This window comes from Felis catus, chromosome B1 (genome assembly GCF_018350175.1).
Source record: "Felis catus isolate Fca126 chromosome B1, F.catus_Fca126_mat1.0, whole genome shotgun sequence".
Classification (NCBI taxonomy): Eukaryota; Metazoa; Chordata; class Mammalia; order Carnivora; family Felidae; genus Felis; species Felis catus.
Genome location: NC_058371.1, coordinates 172,343,731 through 172,369,364, shown reverse-complemented (window position 1 = coordinate 172,369,364; position 25,634 = coordinate 172,343,731). Strand labels below are relative to the sequence as shown.

The following is a 25,634-nucleotide window of genomic DNA, read 5'->3' as shown; positions in this document are numbered from 1 at the left end:
TTATTTATTTATTTTGAGAGACAGACAGACAGACACAGAGACAGAGAGCGAGCAGGGGAGGGTCAGAGAGAGGAGGGGAGAGAATCCCAAGCAGGTTCCACACTGTGAGTGCAGAGCCTGATGCGGGCCTCCAACTCACGAACCGTGAGATCATGACCTGAGCTGAAATTCAAGAGTTGGCCCCTTAACCGACTGATCTACCCAGGTGCCCCAAGTTATAAGAATTCTTAATAGACCCTAGATACAAGTGTTTTACTAGATAAATCATTTGCAAATATCCTCTTCCATTCTGTGGAAGTATTTTTTACTTTCTTGATAGTATCCTTTGATGTAAAAATTTTTATTTTGATGAAGTCCAGTTTATCTTTTTTTCTGTCTTTAGTTATATATGATATAACTTTTGGCGTCATATCTAAGAAAATATTTACAGCTGTTTCACCCTAAGAGTTTTATAGTTGTTGCTCTTACATTTATATTTTTGATCCATTTAATTTTTGTGTACTGTGTTCAGTTAGGGATCCAACCTCCTTTTGCCATGTACATGTCCCAGGACCTTTTGCTGAAAACTATTCTTCCCCATTGTTACTGGGTTGTCTTTTAGTTATTGAGTTGTAAAACTTCTTTATTTGCATTTCCTAGATACAAATCTGTCAGATATATTTTGCAAATATTTTCTTTCTGTGGCTTCCCAATTCATTTCCTTAATGGTGTCTTTTAATGAGATTTTAATTATAATTTATACATTGTAAAATTTTATGGTTATTGTGTCCTGTCTAAAAAAATATTTGTCTACTAACAAGTCATGAGCATATTCTAATAGGTTTTCTTCTAGAAGTTCTAGGTCTGTGACCCATGTTGAAATTATTTTTGTTTATATGTGAGAGGAGGATTGAGATTCCCCCCATCCTGCAGCTCCCTCAAGCAGATATACAGTCTTCCAACACCATTTGTTGAAACTCTTTCCTTTCCCTGTTGAATTGCTTGGATGCCTTTGTTGAAAACCAATGAGGTTTTAAGTATAGATGTTTCTGGACTGGACCCTCTCTTCTTTTCCATTGATGTATTTGTCCCCTATTTTAATACTCCATTGTTTTGGTTACTGTGACTTTATGACACATCTTAAAGTCCGGTACTGTGGATCCTCCAGCACTGTTACTTTTTCTGAGATTGTTTTGACTACTTTTTTTTTAAATGAAATTTATTGTCAAATTGGTTTCCATACAACACTCAATGCTCATCCCAACAGGTGCCTTCCTCAATGCCCATCACCCACTTTCCCCTCACCCTCACCCCCATCAACCCTCAGTTCTCAGTATTAAGAGTCTCTTATGGTTTGCCTCCTTCCCTCTCTGTAACTTTTTTTTCCCCCCTTCCCCTCCTCCGTGGTCTTCTGTTGAGTTTCTCAGAATCCACATATAAGTGAAAACATATGGTATCTGTCTTCCTCTGCCTGACTTATTTCACTTGCATAACACTCTCCAGTTCCATCCATGTTGCTACAAATGGCCAGATTTCATTCTTTCTCATTGCCAAGTAGTATTCCATTGTATATATAAACCACATCTTCTTTATCCATACTTCAGTTGATGGACATTTAGACTCTTTCCATAATTTGGCTATTGTTGAAAGTGCTGCTATAAACATTGGAGTACAAGTGCCCCTGTGCATCAGCACTCCTGTAGCCCTTGGGTAAATTCCTAGCAGTGCTATTCCTGGGTCATAGGGTAGATCTATTTTTAATTTTTTGAGGAACCTCCACACTGTTTTCCAGAGCGGCTGCACCAGTTTGCATTCCCACCAACAGTGCAAGAGGGTTCCTGTTTCTCCACATCCTCTCCAGCATCTATAGTCTCCTGATTTGTTCATTTTAGCCATTCTGACTGGCATGAGGTGGTATCTCAGTGTGGTTTTGATTTGTATTTCCCTGATGAGGAGCGACATTGAACATTTTTCATGTGCCTGTTGGCCATCCGGATGTCTTCTTTAGAGAAGTGTCTATTCATGTCTTCTGCCCATTTCGTCACTGGATTATTTGTTTTTCGGGTGTGGAGTTTGATGAATTCTTTATAGATTTTGGATACTAGCCCTTTGTCCGACATGTCATTTGCAAATATCTTTTCCCATTCCATCAGTTGCCTTTTAGTTTTGTTGATTGTTTCCTTTGCAGCGCAGAAGGTTTTTATCTTGTTGAGGTCCCAATAGTTCATTTTTGCTTTTAATTCCCTTGCCTTTGGAGATGTGTCAAGTAAGAAACTGCTGCAGCTGAGGTCAGAGAGGTTTTTTTTCCTGCTTTCTCCTCTAGGGTTTTGATGGTTTCCTGTCTCACATTCAGGTCCTTCATCCATTTTGAGTTTATTTTTGTGAATGGTGTAAGAAAGTGTAAGAATTCTTCTGCATGTTGTTGTCCAGTTCTCCCAGCACCATTTGTTAAAGAGACTGTCTTCTTTCCATCAGATATTCTTTCCTGCTTTGTCAAAGATTAGTTGGCCATACATTTGTGGGTCCAATTCTGGAGTCTCTATTCTATTCCATTGGTCTATGTGTCTGTTTTTGTGCCAATACCATGCTGTCTTCATGATTACAGCTTTGTTGTAGAGGCTAAAATCAGGGATTGTGATGCCTCCACTTTGGTTTTCTTCTTCAATATTACTTTGGCTACTCGGGGTCTTTTGTGGTTCCATACAAATTTTAGGATTGCTTATTCTAGCTTCAAGAAGAATGCTGGTGCAATTTTGACTGGGATTGCATTGAATGTGTAGATTGCTTTGAGTAGTATTGACATTTTAACAATATTTATTCTTCCAATCCGTGAGCACAGAATGTTTTTCCATTTCTTTATATCTTCTTCAATTTCCTTCATAACTTTCTATAGTTTTCAGCATACAGATCTTTTACATCTTTGGTTAGGTTTATTCCTAGGTATTTTATGCTTCTTGGTGCAATTGTGAATGGGGTCAGTTTCTTTATTTGTCTTTCTCTTGCTTCATTGTTAGTGTATGAGAATGCAACTGATTTCTGTACATTGATTTTGTATCCTGCAACTTTGCTGAATTCGTGTATCAATTCTAGCAGACTTTTGGTGGAGTCTGTCGGGTTTTCCATGTATAATATCATGTCATCTGCAAAAAGTGAAAGCTTGACTTCATCTTTGCCAATTTGGATGCCTTTGATTTCCTTTTGTTGTCTGATTGCTGATGCTAGCACTTCCAACACTATGTGAGAGTGGACATCCCTGTGGTGTTCCTGATCTCAGGGGAAAAGCTCTCAGTTTTTCTCCATTGAGGACGGTATTAGCTGTGGGCTTTTCATGAATGGCTTTCATGATGTTTAAATATGTTCCTTCTATCTCAACTTTCTCGAGGGTCTTTATTAAGAAAGGATGCTGAATTTTGTCAAATGCTTTTTCTGCATCGATTGACAGGATCATATGGTTCTTATATTTTCTTTCATTAATGTGATGTATCACATTGATGGATTTGCGAATGTCGAACCAGCCCTGCAGCCCAGGAATGAATCCCACTTGATCATGGTGAATAATTTTTTTTATATGCTGTTGAATTTGATTTGCTAGTATCTTGTTGAAAAATTTTGCATCCATATTCATCAGGGATATTGGCCTGTAGTTGTCTTTTTTGCTGGGTCTCTGTCTGGTTTGGGAATGAAAGTGATGCTGGCTTCATAGAATGAGTCTGGAAGTTTTCCTTCCCTTTCTATTTTTTGGAACAGCTTGAGAAGGATAGGTATTATCTCTGCTTTAAATGTCTGGTACAATTCCCCAGGGAAGCCATCTGGTCCTGGACTCTTATTTGTTGGGAGATTTTTGATAACTGATTCAATTTCTTCACTGGTGATGGGTCTGTTCAAACTTCTATTTCTTCCTGAGAGGTTTGAAAGTGTGTGGGTACTTAGGAATTTGTCCATTTCTTTCAGGTTGTCCAGTTTGTTGGCATATAATTTTTTATAGTATTCCCTGATAATTGTTTGTATTTCTGAGGGATTGGTTGTAATAATTCCATTTTCATTCATGATTTTATCTATTTGGGTCCTCTCCCTTTTTTTTTTTTTTAATGTTTATTTTTGAGAGAGACAGAGAGCGGGGGAGGGGCACAAAGAGAGAGGGAGGCACAGAATCCGAAGCAGGCTCCAGGCTCCAAGCTCTCAGCACAGAGCCTGACGAAGGGCTCGAACCCATTAACGTGAGATCATGACCTGAGCCAAAGTCAGACACCCAACAAGGTGAGCCACCCAGGCGCCCCGGGTCCTCTCCCTTTTCTTTTTGAGAAGCTTGGCTACAGGTTTATCAATTTTATTTTTTCAAAAAAAAAACAACTCTTGGTTTCATTGATCTGCCCTACCGTTTTTTTTAGATTCTATATTGTTTATTTCTGCTCTGATCTTTATTATTTCTCTTCTGCTGGGTTTGGGGTGCCTTTGCTGTTCTGTTTCCTTTAGGTGTGCTGTTAGATTTTGTATTTGGGATTTCCTTGTTTCTTGAGATAGGCCTGGATTGCAGTGTATTTTCCTCTCAGGACTGCCTTCCCTGCATCCCAAAGCGTTTGGATTGTGTATTTTCATTTTCATTTGTTTCCATATATTTTTTAACTTCTTCTCTAACTTCCTGGTTGACCCACTCATTCTTTACTAGCATGTTCTTTAACCTCCATGCTTTTGGAGGTTTTCCAGACTTTTTCCTGTGGTTGATTTCAAGTTTCATAGCATTGTGGTCTGAAAGTGTGCATGGTATGATCTCAATTCTTTCATACTTATGAAGGGCTGTTTTGTGACCCACTATGTGATCTGTCTTGGAGAATGTTTCGTGTGCACTCGAGAAGAAAGTATATTCTGTTGCTTTGGGATGCAGAGTTCTAAATATATCTGTCAAGTCCATCTGATCCAATGTATCATTCAGGGCCCTTGTTTCTTTATTGACCCTGTGTCTAGATGATGTTTCCATTGCTGTAAGTGGAGTATTAAAGTCTCCTGCAATTACCACATTCTTATCAATAGGTTGCTTATGTTTGTGATTGTTTTACATATTTGGGGGCTCCGGTATTCAGCGCATAGACATTTATAATTGTTAGCTCTTCCTGATGGATAGACCCTGTAATTATTATATAATGCCCTTCTTCATCTCTTGTTACAGCCTTTAATTTAAAGTCTAGTTTGTCTGATGGAAGTATGGCTATTCCAGCTTTCTTTTGACTTCCAGTAGCATGACAGTTCTCCATCCCCTCAGATTCAATCTGAAGGTGTCCTCAGATCTCAAATGAGTCTCTTATAGACAGCAAATAGATGGGTCTTGGTTTTTTATCCATTCTGATACCCTATGTCGTTTGGTTGGAGCATTTAGTCCATTGACATTCAGTGTTATTATTGAAAGATACAGGTTTAGAGTCATTATGATGTCTATAGGTTTCATCCTTGTAGTGGTGCCTCTGGTACTTTGTGGTCCTTGCAACATTTCACTCACAGAGTCCCCCTTAGGATCTCTTGTAGGGCTGGTTTAATGGTGATGAATTCCTTCAGTTTTTGTTTGTTTGGGAAAACCTTTATCTCTCCTTCTATTCTGAATGACAGATTTGCTGGATAAAGGATTCTCAGCTGCATATTTTTCCTGTTTATCACATTGAAGATTTCCTGCCATTCCTTTCTGGCCTGCCAAGTTTCAGTAGATAGGTCTGCTACTACCCTTATGTGTCTACCTTTGTATGTTAAGGCCTGTTTATCCCTACCTGCTTTCAGAATTCTCTCTTTATCCTTGTATATTGCCAGTTTCACTATGATATGTCATGCAGAAGATCGATTCAAATTACATCTGAAGGGAGTTCTCTGTGCCTCTTGGATTTCAATGCCTGTTTCCTTCCCAGATCAGGGAAGTTTTCAGCTATGATTTGTTAAAATCCACCTTCAGTCCCTTTCTCTCTCTCTTCTTCTTCTGGAATTCCTATAATATGAATATTGTTCTGTTTGATTGCATCACTCAGTTCTCTACTTCTCCCCTCATACTCCTGGATTTTTTAATCTTTTTCTCAGCTTCTTTCTTCCATAATTTTATCTTCTATTTCACCTATTCTCTCTTCTGCCTCTTCAATCCATGCTGTAGCCACCTCCATTTTATTTTGCACCTCATTTATACCATTTTTTAATTCATCATGACTATTTTTTAGTCTCTTGATCTCTGTAGCAATATTCTCTGCTGTCCTCTATGCTTTTTTCAAGTCCAGCGATCAATTTTATGACTACTATTCTAAATTCTTGTTCCATTATATTGCTTAAATCGGTTTTGGCCAATTTGTTAGCTGTTGCTACTTCTTGGAATTTCTTTTGAGGAATTTCTTTCCGTTTCACCATTTTGGCTAGTTTTCTGTCCCTTATGCATTTTAAAACTTGCTGTATGCTCTGCACCTACCAGCATTGCTCTATTAAAGGAGGGTCATACACTGTCCAGGGCCTGGCCCTTCAAGAAGTGTTTTTTCGGGGATTGTTACTTGCTCTCTGTTGTTGTGACTTTGGTTATTTTATTACCCTACTCATAGGAATATTTTGGACCCTCCACCAGATGTGCTTTGATTTATTCCTTGGAGTAGCCCGGGTTGTCTCTGTGTCTCAGGACCCTGTGCTTTCCAGAGGGGTTCCCCTTCCTGCTTTATCTTCCCTCCACTCATGTGATCCAAAGGGGTCTACACTGAATGATACTCATGCCACCATCCAGTCTTGAAGTTCCTCTGAAACGCCAATTCCTTCTCAAAGTGCATCTAAACTAGAATCACCTGAAATACTAGTTAATGTGCAGATGCCCAAGCTAATCAGACTAAATCAGATACCCTGGGAGCTGGAATGTGGCATCTGTATTTTCACAAGACTCCCAAAAGGCTGCAATCATGGAAAAAGTTGAGAATCATGTTTTAGCACATTCCTGTGATCTCTCATCAACCATGTGCTTTTTGTTATACTATCATGTGTCAAATCAAACTCAAAATTATATACTTGCATGGGACAGAAACTTTGAAAATTACACTACTTCTTTGCCAGTGAATCCTGGTTAGATTGTCTTTAGAAGGCAGTAGAGGAGAAGGGAAGACAGAGGAGGGAGAAGTCACATGCTCCTTTCTGTCTGCTGGTTCCTGCCAGTTTTATCCCCAGTGATCTTTTTTTTTTTTTTTTTTTTTTTTCTTTTAAGTAGGTTTCACACCCAGCTTGGAGCCCAACTCAGGGCTTGAACTCACAAGCCTTGCTTAACCGAGCTACCCAGGTGCCCCTTGACTACTCTTAATCCTTTCCATCTCTATAAAATTTTAGAGTCAGCTTGTCAAATTCTGTTTTTAAAGCATGCTCAAATTATGATTAAGATTTGTTTCATTTTCTGTTGCTGCATATTATCACAAATTTAGCATCTTAAAACAACATAATTATGTCACAAGTTTTTTGAGAAATAACTGACATTGCTTGTTTTAGGTGTACAACATAATGGTTATATATATAGAAATGATTGCCATAATAAGTTAACATCCATCACCACACAGTAACTTCCAAGTATCCAACATAGTTAACTCTAGTTACCATGCTATACATTACATCCCCAGCACTTATTTATAACTGGAGGCTTGTACCTTTTGACCACTTTCATCTATTCCACCCACTCCCCACCCCAGGCATCTGGCAACCAACAAACTGTTCTCTGTTATGTAGGAGTTCAGTGTTTTTATACATATAAGTGAGACCATACAGGATTTGTCTTTCTCTAATTTCACTTGGCATAGTGAAGGCCCACCCCTGTTGTTGTGAATGGCAATATTTTCTTTTATGGCTGAATAACATTTCTGTGTGTGTGCGTACACACATGACTTTCTTTCTCCAGTGTCATTTTCTTTATCCAATATAGATGGACACTTAGGTTGTTTCCCTATCTTGGCCATTGTAAATAATGCTGAAATGAACACAGGGGTGTAGATATCTTTTCAAGATAGTGATCTGTTCAGATAAATACCCAGCAGTGGAATAGCTAAACCATATGGTAGTTCTGTTTTTAATTTTTTGAGGAACCTCTATATTGTTTTCCACAGTTGCTGCACTGGTTTACCTTCCCACCAACAGTGCACAATGGCTCCTTTCTCTCCACGTCCTTGCCAACACCTGTGATTCCTTGTCATTTTATAATAGCCATTCTGACAGGTGTGAGGTGATGTATCATTGTGGTTTTGGTTTGTATTTCCCTGATGATCAGTGATGTGTAGCAGCATCCTTTAACATACCTTTTGACCATTTGTTGTATCTTGTTTGGAAAATTTTCTATTCAGATCCTTTGACCATTTTTAATTGGATTTTTTCCCAATTGAATAGTAGGAGTTCTTTATATTAACCCCTTATCAGATGTATGATTTGCAAATTTCCATGTTGCCTTTTCATTTTGTTGGTTTCCTTTGCTGTATACAGGTTTTTTAGTTCAGTGTAGTCTCACCTGTTTATATCTGCTTTCCTGCCTTCCTGCCTTTATTTTTAGGGTCAAATCCAAAAAATCATTACCCAGACTCATGTCAAGGAGCTTACCCCCTAGATTTCCTTCTAGAAGTTTTATGCTTTCAGGTCTTATGTTCAAATTTTTAATCCAGTTTGAGTTGATTTTTGTATATGGTGTGAGCAAGTAATCCAGTTTTCTCACCGCCATTTATTAAAGAGCCACTCCTTTCCCCATTATATATTCTTTACTCCTTTGTCCTAAATTAACTGACCAATGTAACTGTTTTTATGCCAATACCATACTGTTTTGCTTATTATAACTGTGTAATATAGTTTAAGGAATTATGGTGCCTCCAGCTGTGTTCTTCTTTCTCAAGATTGCTTTGGCGACTCAGGGTCTTTTGTGGTTCCATACAAATGTTAGGATTTTTTGTTCTATTTCTGTGAAAAATATTGGAGACTGATAGACATTGCATTGAATCTGTAGATTGTTTTGGGTAGTATGAAAACTTTAACAATTTTAATTCTTACAATCTGTGAGCACAGTATCTACTTATGTGTCCTTGATTTCTTTCATCAGTGTCTTACAGTATTCAGTGTACAGGTATCTCACTTCCTTGGTTATATTTATTCATAAGTATTTCATTCTTTTTTATGCAATTGTAAATGGATTGTTTTCTTAATCTCTGATAGTTCATCATTAGTATATAGAAATGCAACTGATTTTTGTATATTGGTTTTGTATCCTGCAACTTCACTGAACTCATTTATTAGCTCTAACACCTTAGTGGTCATTAGGGTTTTCTATATATAGTATCACATCTTCTGCAAATAGTGACACTTTGGTTTGCTTTCCAATTTGGCTGCCTTGTATTTCTTTTTCTTGCCTAATTGCTCTGTCTAGGACTTCTAGTACTATGTTTAATAAAAGTGACAAGAATATGCATCCTTATTTTCTTCCTGATCTTAGAGGAAAAATCTTTGTAAGTTTGTAACCACCAAGGATGATGATAGCTGTGGGCTTGTCCTATATTATGTTGAGGTATATTTCCTCTATAACCACTTGGTATAAACTTTTATCATCAATGGAGGTTGAATATTGTCAAAATGCTTTCTCTGTATCTACTGAGATGATCATATGATTTTTATTCTTGATTTCCTTAATGTGGTGTTATCACACTGATTAGTTTGTGATGAACTATCTCCATGTATCCCTGGAATAAAATCCCTCCTGATCATGGTGTATGAACCTTTTAACATATTATTGAGGCCAGTTTGCTAATAGATTGCTTACGGTTTTTGTATTCTACGTTCATCAGGCATATTGGCCTGTAATTGACTTTATTGTGGTATCCTTGTCTGGTTTTGATATCTGAGTAATGCTGGCCACATAAAATGAGTTCGGAAATGTTCCCTCTTTGATTTTTTGGAAGAGTTTGAGAATGACTGGTATGAATGCTTTAAACGTTAGATAGAATTCACCAGTGAAGCCATCTGGCCTTGGACTTTTGTTTGCTAGGAGGTTTTTTGATTACAGATTCAATCTGCTTACTAGTAATTGGTCTGTTCAGATTTTGTTTCTTCATGATTCAGTCTTGTAAGAAAGATTCAATGTTTCTAGGATTATATCTATTTCTTTTCTAGTTTGTTTCATTTGTTGGTGTATAATAGTTCACAGTATTCTTTTATGATCTTTTATATTTATCAGTTGTAATATCTCCTCTATTTGAGTCCTCTCTTTTTCTCTTGGTGAGTCTAGCTAAAGGTTTGTCTATTTCCTTTAACCAGCTTAGTTTTATTGCTCTTTTTTACTCTTTTTAGTCCCTATCTCAGCTTTGGGCTTAGCTTGTTCTTTTCTACTTCCCCAAGGTATAAAGTTAGGTTGTTTAACTTGGGATCTTTCTTGTTCTTGACATAGGCATTTATTGCTATCAGCTTCCCTCTTAGAACTGCTTTTGCTGCATCCCGTAAGTTTTGGTATATTATCTTTCCATTTTCATTTGTCTCCGGGTATTTTTTTTTTCTTTTGATTTCTTCCATGACCCACTTGGTTGTTCCATAGCATGTTGTTGAATCTCCACATATTTTTTAATTTTCCATTTTTTTTTCTTATAAATGACTTCCAGTTCCATACTGTTGTGGTTAGAAAAAACGCTTGATATGATGTCAGTCTTTTTAAATTTATTGAATTGTTTTTGTGGCCTAACCTACGATCGATCATTCCTGGAGAATGTTTCATATGTGCTTAAAAATGTCTATTCTGGGGTGCCTGGGTAGCTCAGTCGGTTGAGCGTCTGACTTCAGCTCAGGTCATGATCTCACGGTTCATGAGTTTGAGCCCCACATCGGGCTCTCTGCTGTCAGTGCAGAGCCTGCTTTGGATCCCCTGTCTCCCCGCTCTCACCCTCTCTGCTCCTCACCCATGTTGTGTCTCTCTCAAAAATAAACATTAAAAAAAAGAAGAATGTCTATTCTTCTTGGAGGGAATATTCTGTAAAGGTCTGGTAAGTGCAATGTTTACTTACTGATTTTCTGTCTGGATGATCTAGTTAGGGGATGAAGTCCCCTACTCTTACTATATTGCTAACTCTCTCTTAGATCTGTGAATTTTGCTTTAGATCTTTATTTTTTTTTTTTACTTCTTTAATGTTTATTTTGAGAGAGAGAGAGAGAGAGAGAGAGAGAGAGCGCGCACATAAGGCAGGAATAGAGAGAATCCCAAGCAGGCTCTGTGTTGATAGCATGTACTGTGAGATCATGACCTGAGCCAATAAAAGGTATCAGTTGCTTAACCGACTAAGCCAACCAGGCACCCCTATTCTTTTTTTTTTTTAATGAATAAATGAATATCATTTATTTTTGAGACAGACTGAGCAGGGGAGGGGCAGAGAGAAAGGGAGACAGAATCCCAAGCAGACTCCGTGTTGTCAGTACAGAGCCCAACACAGGACTCAAACTCACAAACTGAGATCACGACCCAAGCCAAAATCAAGAGTCAGATGCTTAAGTGAGCCACCCAGCTGCCCCTTGCTTTATATCTTTAGATGTTCCTATGTTAAGTCCATACCTACAAATGTTATATCCACTTTTGGGTTGACATTTTTATCATTATATAATGACCTTCTTTGTTTCTTATTATAGTCTTTTATTATCTGATATAAGTAAAGTTATTCCAGTTTTCTTTTGGTTTCCATTAGCCTGGAATATCTTCTTCCATTCCTTCACTTTTGGTCTGCTTCTGTCCTTAAAACTGAGTAAGTCTCTTGTTAGCAGCAAGACAAATGGATATTACTTATTTAATCCAGTCAGCCACTCTTTTGATCAGAGAATTTAGTCGATTTACATTTAATGTATTGATAGATATGGACGTACTGACATTTTTATTGTTTTCTGGCTGTTTATTGTAACTTTTTTGTTCCTTCTTCTCTTTGTGATTTAATTGTTTTCTATAGTGGTATGCTTAGATTCTTTTTTTGTGTATGTACTATAGACATTTCTTTGTGGATACCATGAGGCTTACATAAAACCGGTCTATTTTATGTTTATAACAAGTTCAAACACATTCTAAGGCTCTGCATTTTTACTCTCCCCACCCCCCCCATTCTATTTTTAATATCATAGTTTACATCTTTGCAAGTTGGGTGTCCATTATTGTCATTATAGTTATTTTTACTACTTTAGTAAGCGATTAACCCACCACCATATTACAACATAAGATTATTCTGAATTTATATATTAACCTTTAAGCATTCATATTTACACTTTTATATGCTTTCCTCTTATTAATCAGCACTTTCAGGGGTGCCTGGGTGGTTCAGGCGGTTAAGTGTCCAACTTGATTTCAGCTCAGGTCCTGATCTCATAGTTCATGGGTTCAAGACTCACACCAAGCTCTGCACTGATAGCACGAAGCCTGTTTAGGATTCTTTCTCTTTCTCTTTCTCTCTCTCTCTCTCTCTTTCTCACACACACACACACACACACACACACACACACAATAAATGAATAAACTTTTTAAAAAATCAGCACTTTCAGCTTAAAGAAGCCCCTTTATTAACATTTCTTATAAGGCTGGTCTAGTGGTGATGAACTCCTTTAGTTTCTCCTTGTCTGGAAAATGGTCTCTCACTCTTAAATAGAACAAACTGAGGGTTGATGGGGGGTGGGGGAAAGAGGAAAGTGGGTGATGAGCACTGAAGGGCACTTGTTGGGATGAGTACTGGGTGTTGTATGTATGCCAATTTGACAATAAAGTATATTAAAAAGAAAAAGAAAAAAACGGTCTTTCAGTTCTGAAGGACAGTATTGCCAGGTAGAGTATTCTTTGTTGCATTGTTTTTCTTTCAGCAGTTTGAATATATCATGCCACTGTCTCCTAGTCTGCAAAGGTTCTACTAAAAAGATTGCTGATGGTATTATGGGTTCCCTTTTGTGTAACAAGTTGTTTCTCTCCTTTAGCTTTTGGCAATTTAATTATGTGTCTTGGTGTCTCTTTGGGTTCATCTTGTTTGAAACTCTGAGTTTCCTAGAACTGAATGTCTATTTCTTTCTCCAAGTTAGGGAAATTTTCACCCTCTTTCTCTTCTCTTTTAGGACCCTTAGATTATCAATATTGGTTGGCTTCATGTTATCACATAAATCCCTTAAGCTATAATCACTTTCATTCTTTTATCTTTTTGCTGTGATTAGATGAGTTTCATTGACCTATCCTCAAGTTCACTGATCCTTTCTGTTCATTTAGTCTGTCATTGAACCTTTCTATTGTATTTTCCAGTTCAGAAACTATAGTCTTCAAGTCTGTGATTTGTTTGGTACTTTTTTCACTTTGTTCATGAATTATTTTTATGACCATAAAATATTGGTTTATTGTAAACAAATAATAGTTTATTGTAAACTATCACATAAATCACTTAATGGAGATCAAGCAAAATCTCCATTTTGTTAAGATTTTTTTGGGGGGGGGGGGGGCGCCTGGGTGGCGCAGTCGGTTAAGCGTCCAACTTCAACCAGGTCACGATCTCGCGGTCCGGGAGTTCGAGCCCCGCGTCGGGCTCTGGGCTGATGGCTCAGAGCCTGGAGCCTGTTTCCGATTCTGTGTCTCCCTCTCTCTCTCTGCCCCTCCCCCGTTCATGCTCTGTCTCTGTCTGTCCCAAAAATAAAAATAAATGTTGAAAAAAAAAATTAAAAAAAAAAAAATCTTTTTGTGAGGTTTTATCTCTTTTTTTGTTTGGAACATATTACTGTGTCTTCATTTTCATTGACTCTGTTTTGGTTGCTATGCATTAGCTAAAAGAGCCACCTCTCCCAGTCTTGAAGGAGTGGCCTCATGTAGGAAAAGAGCCTAATTATTCAACACTGCCCTGGCTCTACCATCTTTGTTTTTAGTGGCTCCCAGTAGTTGAGGGTATGCCAAGACCTGTCAGTATCCCACAGTGGGGAATGTCACTCGGAACCTAGATGCTAGCCTCTGGAGAGTGTTGCAGTTGGCCCGTAAGTATGTGTTAAATTAGAAGCCTGTCCCTCAGGCCAAAGCTTTTAAGATAGCAGGCCTTTTGCACAGAGAGACTGGGTGCATTTCATTCTGCTGCCTCTGTGCTGGGCCATGGGGGATTAGCCACAGTGCGTCCATGTGATCTTATTTTGGACTGTTTTCTTGTTTGCTATGTCCTTATAGGTCTCGTGGATACAAGTCTCATTGCCTATTAAAGCTAGAGGTTTTGGAGGCCCATCTCTAGTGTGGAAGTCTTAAAAGTGAGGGCACGAAACGTGGGTCCAAACCCTTCACTACTCAGGGAAAAGCTGGGAGTTGTTAGTTGCCTCCTGGTTGTGTGTCATCATGCTGGGGATGGAATTTAATGTCAAGATTTTCTCACCCTCTCCTACCCAGTTTAATGTGGGTTTTTTCTTATTCACCTGATGTGCAGGAATCAGTTTCTTTCAGACGACTTGTTCCATATGTAGCTGTACATTCACTGTGTCTGTGGGAAGAGACATGCCTATCAGTAGGATAGACATGGCTTAGCAGAGTCTTCTGTTCAGGGTCTCACAAGGCTGCAATTGGTTGGAGCTGCAATCTCATGTAAGGCTCAGTGTCTTTGTCCAGCCTGTTTGTTGGTGGGATTCCATCCTTTACCTTCAGAGTACCGAGGCCCTCAGATCCTACAAGCGGCCCTCAGTTTTTATGCTTTCAGTCCAGCATTAAAGAGTCTCTTCCGAGCCTGTGAAGTTCAAGGGTTTACATGGAGTTTATAAGCAGATTTAGGGGGCAATACTCTTTTCAGGATATTCTCCTTCACATTTCAGTAGTTCTGGCAGGCCCAAACTCTGTTCTCTTAACTCAACTCTACAAGCTAGTAAGACAATGACTTTACGGTTGTCTCATGGACTTAACCTCAGGTGCAAAGGCATATAAAGATGAATTTTACCCAGTAGCCTTCTCGTCTTTCAAGAGTTGGCATCTTTCCAATTTCTACCAGCTTTTGGTTGGTTGCTCTCCAGTGCCTTTGAATAGTCTGTCCCAGGTTTGTAACTATTATCTGCAAAAAGATAATCTGCAATTCTGCCAAAGTAGGATGTTGCTTATGTTTTTAATAATCCTACATAGTCTCTCTCCAGACACTATCCATGGATTAAAGCAGAGCCTTAGACCATGGTTCATAAATACTTGCAGATATGCTTTAGTAAGTTATGATTATGCACCATCTTTTGAAAAAGTCACTATAAATGTCTTATACAATAAATATTGGTTGAAACAGCAACTTCATAGACTCCTTTTAGACGAGGAACCATTAACAACTATTTCGTTTCAGGAAAATCTTCACAGATTGCTGAGCACTTTCCTTGCATTTCCCCACTCTTCTGAGTAAAGTGGCTGTTATTAGCACCCTCACTTTGTGATAACAGTTCGACAGCTTGCATGTACAATTTTTAGTCAAGGCCAAGATTTAAACTCAATACGGATTATAGACCAGAGGCTTCTAACTTGAATATGGTCATCTTGCTCCACATTCCAGAAATGAGCAAAAACTTCTTTGGTATAGCTTTATTACTACATACCACAGTTACCTGAAATGCTTCTAAAGACATGTCGGGTTTTTTATCTTTTCTAGATATAATGTTCCTGAAAAGATAGCATTTTTCTACAGGAGGCTGTGTGGTTGCTGGATACAGAAAAAAAGACTCTCCGGGTCACAGACATTGTACAATTGCCATTGTACAGTGGCAAAACAGTGACATATAACCTTGATGTTTATCATAGTTCCTCTTCAAAGTCTTACATATTCTACGCTCTGCACTGTTAATAGTAACCTATGACATAACTGTAAATATTCAACTTTTTGATAACTTTTATATTTTGAAATATTTCCTTTAAAATAAAATTGTTGACTAGATATTTGTAATGTTTTCCTGGATTAAAGGGAGAAAGGAAGACAGCTTTGCAGAACATCATGAAGTGTGGGCAGCACAGATATTAACAGTTAAAAGTTGGAACTAAGCTTAAGCCTATTTAGCAGAATCAGTCTTACAATAAATACACCAATTTAAAAGAATCAAACTATAAACCATAAGCTTTTATCTCCTGAGTCATTATACCACATACTGTAGAATCCCTTTCACAAAATTAAATCACTGGACTTCTCCTGAAGATATATTCAAAATCTTCCCCGTTATCACACACACCCCGTATTTTTCCTACAACAGTATACCCTTCCTTGCCACCCAAGGCTAATGTCACCAAAGTCTAAGCAGCTGGCAGAAATGAGTCATGTAGCCTCACTTTGTCTCAGATGATAGGATTTTACAGTATAGGCGCCAGCATCCTGAGCATTACAAAGGTACCCAGTGGCACCTATGAGCCTATGGTAGACCCCATAGGGGGGTCAGTGATGTTTTATTGCATCCAAGTATCCACATGCATGATGCCTCCAACATTTTGATCTGTTCTTGCTCCCACAAAGGCTGGCCAGAGAATGGGCCAAGTAAAGCCGATGTTTTACTAAGTGATACAAGTTACTATCATTAAACCCACTATCATCCCCTTGTTTTCCCATTATCACTGGAAGGATGTTGTAAAGTTAGAAGAATAAGAGCCATAGGCACCTGGGATCTGTGAGAGTAAAGCACATTATATTTGGGGAGTTATGAGCCTTAAACATTCACTAATAAGCATAATTACACCAGAACTTATTCAGGAAGACACTACTCCTCGTACATAAATCACTGTTCCTTGTTAATAACTTCAAGAGGCCGAATAATGGACTGCCAAAACTTAACGGGACGAAGGATAAAGCACAGTAGTTTGTTATAGCTTCCAAAATGGCCAAGCCTCAATGGATCTCAAAAGAAGCATGCAGTTTGCTGCAAAGATGTGTGGCATCAAGTAGCTCCAGCAGATCCATGTTGCCATCTCATATTTTAAAGAGCGTATTTACCATCTCTAATTCTAAAAAAAAAAGTAATCTTATACACTGATTATGCCAATCATAGAGCACTTAGAATTAATAACAAAATCATAATAAACAAGGGAAGGACACTATTCATTTTTCTGGCTGCAAGAAGAATATACTCCCTTTCCTGGGGAGGAAAGAACAAGTAGGCAGACAAAAAGCACTAGAAATGGAAGAATATGCATAAGAAAGCCATGCTCACCCCACAGGTAAGGTGAGGCAGTCGTCAATCAAGGATATCTTCACTGAAGCGCAAATTTCAAGCTGGGCTTTAACAAAGAGAGGAGCAAGGCTTAAGGCAATGTTTTATTCCCATAATGAATTTAGTCTGCATGAAAAACATTTTTAAATACACTTTAAATGTCTCAAGAACTTTGTTTCACCTCCCAAACAGACTGTCAATTACTTAAAGGGAGGAAATAGTATCCTAATTTTATAATTCTCTTAGCACATACCTCTGAGCATTTACTGACAAAATTTTTTAAATGACAAAATTTAGACAACTAAATTCCAGGCTAGTTCCACAGCCTCAGAGCTCCTCAACAAATACAGTTACAGGTACAATCTAAAACTCTAGTCCAGTCTGTGGAGTCTGTCATAGGGCAGAACCAGATCTCCCAGAGACAAACAAAAATCAGGGTTCATTTTGTCCCAAGCCAGAGTGAGATTAACTTAGACCCTACTGGTTTGAACCTGATGAGTTGAGACTCTAGAAGGATAAAAATGTGGCAATCCTTTTGCAGCCCCCCATATCTTCCAGTAATACCAAAGAGGCCTCCCCATGACATGCTATTCACAAACAGAGAGATGGCTGGCACTTAAAGAGGTAATCAAGTTGGGAAGTAATTGCCAAAGTTCTATTTCACATAGCTGGTTAGTGAGAAATATAGTTACCTTCTTACCCAATGATTTGCAAACTAATAAAGTAATATACCAACATACTATTTTACTGTACACAATGACATTCTTAAGAATTTGTACATGTATCAGGTGGAACATTTTTATTTCTCATTTATATTCTGTAAGATATTTGACAATGTACAAAGAATACCCAGTTCTAGGTGGTGACTGTTTTGTATTACGATTTATTTACAAAATTTCACCACATAATAGTAACTACCTTTTTTAAAAAAAAAAATCAGCATTGGTCCTATAAAGGCCATTAGGATAAATTCTTAAGCCTACAAAAGTTGCCTTAGTACCAATGTTTCCAGGCATATTATTGTTAACTAAAATCTGACTCCAAAGCCCACATATAGTTGACAGGGGACAGTGGAGGACCCAAGCAGTCCTATCAACCTCTATAAGAGGTGTATGTTAGCCTACTGGTTACATCCTTCTAGCAGTACCACCATTTATTTGTAATGGGACCACCAAGTTGCCCCATTATGCTAAAATATGGTTCCTTTGGGGAAAAAACAAGGCATTCTCTAGACAAGCTAGACTGATCAACAGGGTGAGTAAAAAGTGGCTGTCAGTAGTGAAAAACAGTTTCATTTCTTTGAACTTTTTCCTTTTCCTTTTCTGGACTCCTTATCTTTTTCTGATTTTGAAGGCTTTGAAGATTTTGTCTTTTTCTGTTGGGAGGGAAGAATGCACAAAATAGTTAATAGCTGTATTCATGAGGAAATGAAATACGTTAATTTCTACAATAAAGCAAATCTTTACCTGCAACTTAGTAAGAAGAAAGAGTGTAAACATCTTCCATTACTGCTACCCCTGACGAGCTTACTTCCAAGAAATGGCTAGCTGAAGCCCTCAACTACTGAAAAGCTATTTAGAATCTAGAACTAAGATATGTTACCCAGGCATGCAATTTCTTGGATTTGGCACAAGGTATATTTTAGGAAAGACAAAATGAGCAGGCAATACAAATAGGATAACGTTTTAATGAAGAATTTCCTTTTCTTTCGGTTTCAGATTAGAGATCTAAACACGTTCAGTTTGAGAAGGGGAGAGAGGGAGACATCCTCTTATGTCTACACAAGACTAGAGAACTACACCGGAGAAGGCCACCTTCCTACCCCTGCATATACAAACCAGAAATGAGGGACAAGAATGACACACACTAAGGACAAAAAAGAACACAGACTACATTCCTTTGTCTTAGCCAATGGTAAACAGTGGGCTGATGCCATAAATGATTTTAATCTTTTCTAGCACAAGGATGTTTTATTCTGAGGAAAATTCTATAGGCAGTTCAATGGCTACTGCAAAACACAAAAAAAACAGAAGGGAGAGATGGTTTCATTGAAAATGTTTTTCTTGATTAAGCTGTAAAAATCTGTCTCTAGGGTAAAGCACACACCAATGGCCAAATAAAAAATGGTATTTTTTCTAACAGGGCATATGATGATCAGATCAATATGATGGCCTATTTTCTTGCTATCTGGCTCTTACACTATTATAAATAGCTGACTGTTTACAAGAATAAAATCTACACCTTCTCCACCCTCACTCAGTGTAATGAATACAAAAACTTAACAAGAAAAGATAAACTACTAAGGGACTATCATGGCATTTGCTGCCTGAAGCTTAAAATGTTACCTTGATCATTGCATCAGTTTCCATAGAATCTTGGTCTTTCTCATCAGCTTGAGAGTCATCTTCATTTAACTCTTCACTGTATTCAGAATCCAGTGATGCGCCTGTGCTGTGTCTGGGTGTCTTCACTGCCTGGAGTGAATATGGAGTAAGGTGGACTTCCTTATTGTAGGTTCTTGTGAATGCTGCTTTCACCTATAGGAAAGGAACAGAGGGAGTTGGTTAATGATCTAAGTGCCAAACAACCTTTCAAATAGTTTTGCAAGACTCTGCAAGACCCCTGAAGTATTCTGCAAAATATTTATGCAAGTTCATGTAAGTATATGTATATACATTTTTCTATAAAGAAGTCCCATATTTTTCATGACATTCTTAATACAGCCTATGACCCAAAAATATAAGAACCGGTATTTGGGAACATTAGGCAGAGAAAAGAAAAAACTGTAACTCATCATTTTTGCCTATTCAGTGCATTCCACAATTCTACAAAGTGAGAAGCAGTGAATCAAATCAAAAAAGACTTACAATAAAGTACAAGTTAAAGTTGGTCTTTAATTACCACAAAATACATAAATTACCATGACAGTGGTTACTTCAAAATACTAGGTAACTTGAAGTCTTAACTTGAAGCTTCTAAACATGACTGTAGAATTACTCCTTGAATTCAAACAATGGAGATCTCTTGTGAGAATTAACTCATAACCATAAAGTCAGATCAAAATTCTGGAGAAGGCAAGCCACACGGAATAAATAGGTCTTTTACAATGGCACCAAGAAACTGGCACAAGTGTGTAAGGTACTGGATATTACAAATTCATGTTATGTCACTTTGGTTTTTTCATGCTCATTATACAAAAAAAAAAAAAAAATAGGGGATACATTATTACATAACAGATTGTCCAACTATGATAAATACTAAATTCATACATTAGGCAGACTGAGAAAAAGTATAAAAATCTCAGTCCATAAACACTTCCTTCTTTTCATAATGTATTACCACCGTCTTATTTACTTTCCCAGGTTTATCTACACCCCCCCCCCAATAAGGAATATATTTAGATTTGCCTCTGAGATTTCATGTTTTACTTTTCCACTCAGCATAAAGCAATGACAAAACTACAAACTACAAGGTCAAATCCAGAAGTCCATTCTTAATAGTGCACGCAAATAGTATCTTTGGAAAGCACAGGCCATAAGAAGCAAAAGACATTTAAGAAGAAAACAATTAAACCTTTTTAAAGTACCTACAACATCTCTGAAATAGTCCTAGTACAAGCCTGGTAATCACAAAGTGATGGAAAACGAGTGGGTTACACAATTTACCTTGGGATCCAACTTGGAGAAGAGACTAGGTTTGCCTCCCCAGCTGCTAATTTCCATGATATTCTCAAAGTCTTCTTTCATCAAGTAGTATGTGTCCATAAGAGCAATAACATCCTGTACTCCTTCTACCCCTTGGGAGATCAAGGGCTGTACAAGTGCATCCCTTATATGTGACAGATAATCCATGTTTACAGTCCTTTTGCTGGAATAAGTTCTTAAACCAAAACAAAAGAGATACCTATAGTCAATGGCAAACCACCACCAACTCAAGTCATAATGTGCTGGATAGAGTTCAATCCACTTTTAAAAATGCCCAATGTAATAATGTCTACTATTTACCAGCCGGTATAGGGAAAGCCTAGCACTATACCATCAGGGTAATGGATACACACCAGTGTGCTCAAAGGGAATTTACTACTTATTTCGAATCAGTGAATGAAAAACAAACATAGGTTCTACTTCCAATCTACTCTTAAGGCCTAGGCAACAAAAACATTTCTATGTACTCCTTATAGCCAAAGATTACTCATTCCCAGTTCCAAATCTTAAATGCATCAGTAAAAGGCAGTGAGATTTCCTACCCCAAGTGCCACTGTTACTTCCTATATGAGGGTCTGTAGCACCTTTTTATCTCTGATTATAACATGCAAAATTACATATGAATGTTTCTCTCATATTTCCTTGTACTGTACTATTACTCTGAAATCCTTAGTTCTAGAGCAGGGTTTTCCCCAAACTAAGAAAACTGCAGAAAACGTCCCTGTAGAATCACAAGGTGGTCCACACTGGTGAGGGGAAGGCTTTGGGAGAAAGTCTCTGATTTGCTGAGAACTACAATGTTATCATGAAATGACAGTTTCTCTCTCTCAAATACTGTCACTCAAAAGACAGAAAATAGCTGAACAAAACAAAATCTAAATCTAAATTTTTCCAAGCCAGCTACCACCATCATCAAACCAGACAATTATATGTATGCATACTTCAAACAACAAACCTCAAAAGCTGTTGGGCTTCAGAACCCATAAAAATTTTTAAATTACTAATGGGTCCTGCTCTTGCTTTCAGGTAAACTGGGTCTGAATCACAAGAATCCACAGTTTTCTTGATCAGAAATCTAGAACCCTGTCCCACGACAGCTTTACTACCTAGGCAAAGAATCCCAAAAATTCCTTTTTTTTTTTTAAGTTTATTTATTTATTTTGAGAGAAAGGGAAGGGGCAGAGAAAGGGAATCCCAACCTGGCTCTGTGCTGTCAGAATGGAGCCTGATGTGGGGCTCAGTCTCACGAACTATGAAATCATGACCTGAGCCGAAATCAAGAGTTGGACACTCAACCAACTGAGCCACCCAGGTGCCCCCAAAAACTCTTATTTTAAATTCACCCATTTCCTCTAGATTCAGTCTTCCATAACCAGGCACACTAGTTAGCTGAAGACAAGTATGAGCCCATAAGCTCCAGTGCCTAAGAAAATCATGAAACCTTTTCCAAAAGTATTTTCTTATATTTGTTACAGTACTGTTACCTTCTACTAGAAATCACAGAAATAACTAGAAAAGTCTAAAGGTATCATCTAATGTTCCTAAATCAAGGGTTCATAAACTCAGAAGTCTGTAATTCCCCTAACATTATTTGTACGTTAGTGCAGTTTGGGGGTAATAAAGGTCAAAGAGCTTTCAGATTCTCAAAGGCATGTATAACCCCAGTAAGAACTAATAATAAAATTGCACTTCCATTTTTAAAGAGAAACTGAGATCTATCAAAGTTCAATGACTTAACCAAGGTAAATAGAAAGGTCCTAATTTACTTTAAAAATTGTGAAATGCACTGCAGATGTCCTTTGATGATAACAATGTCCTGTATATGATTCATGAAGAAACATTTATTGAGCAATTTTATCTGCTGGATGGGTAGGCCTCAGTTCCTACCACCAGAAATATTTGGTCTAATGGGAGAAGGGGACAAAAAACACAGCCATAAAACAAAATGGAAGTCCAGTGCTCACCACCTACATGAATATGGTGAGGGCACCAAAGACGGACACCCCCAGGGTACAGGGATGCATCACCTTTAAAAAGCAGAGTGCAGGGAGTAGGAAAAGAGCTGACAGCTGGGCCCCTCACTGGATCAATGAGAAGAGCAGTAGGGAAAACAGCACTCTCCAGTTTCTAGAGGCCGCTGACATCCCTTGGCTCATGGTCCGGTCCCTCTTCCCATCTTCAAAGCCAGCAATGTATCATCTTAAAAATGTCTTTTCTCTCTGACTTGACACTGCTCCATTTCTTTTTTCTTTTGTAAAGACCTTTGTAATTACATTGGACCTGCCCAGATAATTGAGGACAAACTTCCCACCTTTTTTTTGTTTGTTTATTTTTGAGAGAAAGAGTGAGCAGGGGAGGGATGGGAGGGGGAATCAATCCCAAGCAGGCCCCGCATTGCCAGTGCAGAGCCCAACGCTCTGACCTGAGCCAAAATCAAGAGTTGGATGCTCAACCTACTGAGCCACCCAGGTGCCCTGACAAATTTCCCATCTTAAGGGAAGAATAAATTTATATTATTCTAAAGCATTAAGTTTTGGTAATCTGTTATAGCAGAAATAGAAACTAATACAAGAGTGGCAAAAAAAAGACCCATGCCAAGGCTATGAAGAGGGAACACAGAATTTTACAAAACCAGAAGAAAGGAACTATTTCAGCTCAACTTCAAACAAAAGTTAAGAGTGGACCAATATTGGGGCACCTGGGTGGCTTAGTCAATTGGGCATTCCAATCTTGATTTCAGCTCGGGTCCTGATCTTACAATTCCTGAGTTCAAGCTCCATATCGGGCTCTGCGCTGACAGTGCAGGCTGCTTGGGATTCTCTCTCTCCGCCCCTCCCCTGCTCCAGTTCTCTCTCTCTCTCTCTCTCTCTCAAAATAAATAAACTTACAAAAAAAAGTGGACCCATGTTAATATTCCCTCCAGAGATCAGAGAGAGAAATAAGATTGCTCAAGTGGTTCTTCATGGTTACAAATGAATTCCTAAGGTTCACTTAATATTTGTGCGCCTGCACATTTTCCAAGTTTCTAAACTTTAACAAAACAAATAACAAGAATTTTTGAACTTCATTAAACTTCTCCAAACACATTTGTTTTCAGTCATCTGCATGTCTGCCTCCTGTTGTTATATGCTAAACTGTGTCCCCTCTCCTAAATGACCAGGTCAGTTTCCTACTAGGGAGGTAAAAACTAGTTCATTTATCTAAATAGTCCCCTTTTTCCTATGAAGTTATTTGGGAGCTGAGACGTTACGTATGCCTACTAGTAATAGGCATAGTCAATAATAAATAGTAGCACTACCTCAGATTTACAGAGCTTTAAAATTTATCTTAAAGTTATGGCACATTTACCATCTGGGTTTAAATTCCAAAGTATCCTTTTAAGTGATAAAACAATTGTTATACTGATTATAGATAATAAAACTCAGGTCCACAAACTGTAAGGAACTTATCCAGGATCATTTATCTAGTTGCAGCAAAATAAACTAAAGCCCAAATCTTGTGCTTATGTTGTCCTAAATACACACCCTGATAACACATGGCATAATCATGGAGACATGAAGTAACAGCACTTACCTGAGACCCATGTGCTGTGCTAGGTCCTGTACAATACGATCGTGTTTGCCGGCAGATGAGTGCTTCCCCAACCAGCTTGGGAAGGTAGGAAACTGGGTCATGTACCCCCTCATTAACTCTCCAGGAAGAACACTGGCATAAATGGCCTGAAAAAAAAAAGTGCAGTCCAAAATCTGATTCAGTACAGAGCTTCCTACACAGCTGCCAGCTTCCAAGGAGTCTCTGGCAAATGAAGCAACGCTGTCCCAGGTGCCTAATTCCAGGGCATCACACCCTTCCCCTCTGCCTCTCATCTGTTGGTATGGCAAACTTCTCCCAGAGAAAACAACAGATCGGTCCAAAACACGCTATGGTCCTCAGAGAGACCATCTTGCCAGTTCATTCAGGCTTCTCAACCACTGATCCCAACATACCAGTTACTTCATTGTGTCAATGTCACAGGAAAGACTTTAAGAGGAATAGGATTACCTTTAACATAAACTACTGATAGCACAGGTGGATCAAGACATGGAAAACTGAATAGAGTATCAAGTGAATTGAGAAAAGATTTTTAAAACGGTATCCTTGAATATCTTCTAGATCCAGGGCTCATACTTTTTAAAGTTGGAATTATACATAAATTTTGTATCCTGCTTTATTCCAGTAATAGTCTCTCATAAGCATTTTTTCATATTAAACAATCTTTATAAATAATTTTAAGGACTACATAATGTTCCATCAAGAGTATTTACCATAATTAATCATCCTCCTATTGCCAGACATGGAGATTTTCTCCAATTTCTTACGCTATCAAAACTAATGTAATATTTTTGTACATTAAGCTTTTCCTATGTTTCAAATTATTTCTTTAGGATAAAATCTTGAAGGTACAATTATTAGTTTAAAAAATGAACACTTTGGGGCACCCGGGTGGCTCAGTCAGTTAAGTGTCTGACTCTTGATTTTGGCTCAGGTCATGAACTCACAGTTCATGAGATGGAGTCTGGAGTCAGGCTTCACACTATTAGGGTGGATTTTCCCTCCCTCTGCCCCGCCCCACCTCTCTTTCTACTCCTCCCTCTGCTCATGCTCTCTCAAAATAAATGAACTTTTAAAAAAATGAACACTTTTAAAACATAAGAGAAGGGATTCTTTATATCCAGAATGAATATTGTTTTATTACTGTTTTCAGATAATGTGTAGGTTGAATTAAGACAAGAGTAAGCCTTCCGGAAGTCCCTTGATTATTATCACTCAGGCCAATAATACAGT

The 25,634-nt window shown here is 38.1% G+C and overlaps 2 protein-coding genes across 4 annotated transcripts in view; one reads left to right on the top strand and one right to left on the bottom strand.

Moving 5' to 3' along the window:
• Positions 1–19,361, top strand: part of WDR19 (WD repeat domain 19) — a 113,948-nt gene extending 94,587 nt beyond the window's left edge. For 2 of the 3 annotated variants that reach the window (XM_003985437.5, XM_019829627.3), the window contains exon 37: positions 15,567–15,848. The gene's annotated coding sequence lies outside the window, so the exon portion shown is untranslated. Of the gene's footprint in view, positions 1–15,566; positions 15,849–18,824 lie in introns of those variants that run through there. The other variant, XM_006931161.4, reaches the window with a different exon arrangement.
• The window catches only part of RFC1 (replication factor C subunit 1), an 86,064-nt gene continuing 76,993 nt past the window's right edge, over positions 16,564–25,634 (bottom strand). The window contains exons 22-25 of the mRNA XM_011281918.4: positions 24,384–24,529; positions 20,772–20,985; positions 19,452–19,643; positions 16,564–18,481 (exon numbers count right to left, since the gene is read on the bottom strand). Of these exons, the coding sequence (XP_011280220.3) occupies positions 18,398–18,481; positions 19,452–19,643; positions 20,772–20,985; positions 24,384–24,529 (636 nt within the window). The 3' untranslated portion in view covers positions 16,564–18,397. The remainder of the gene's footprint in view (positions 18,482–19,451; positions 19,644–20,771; positions 20,986–24,383; positions 24,530–25,634) is intronic.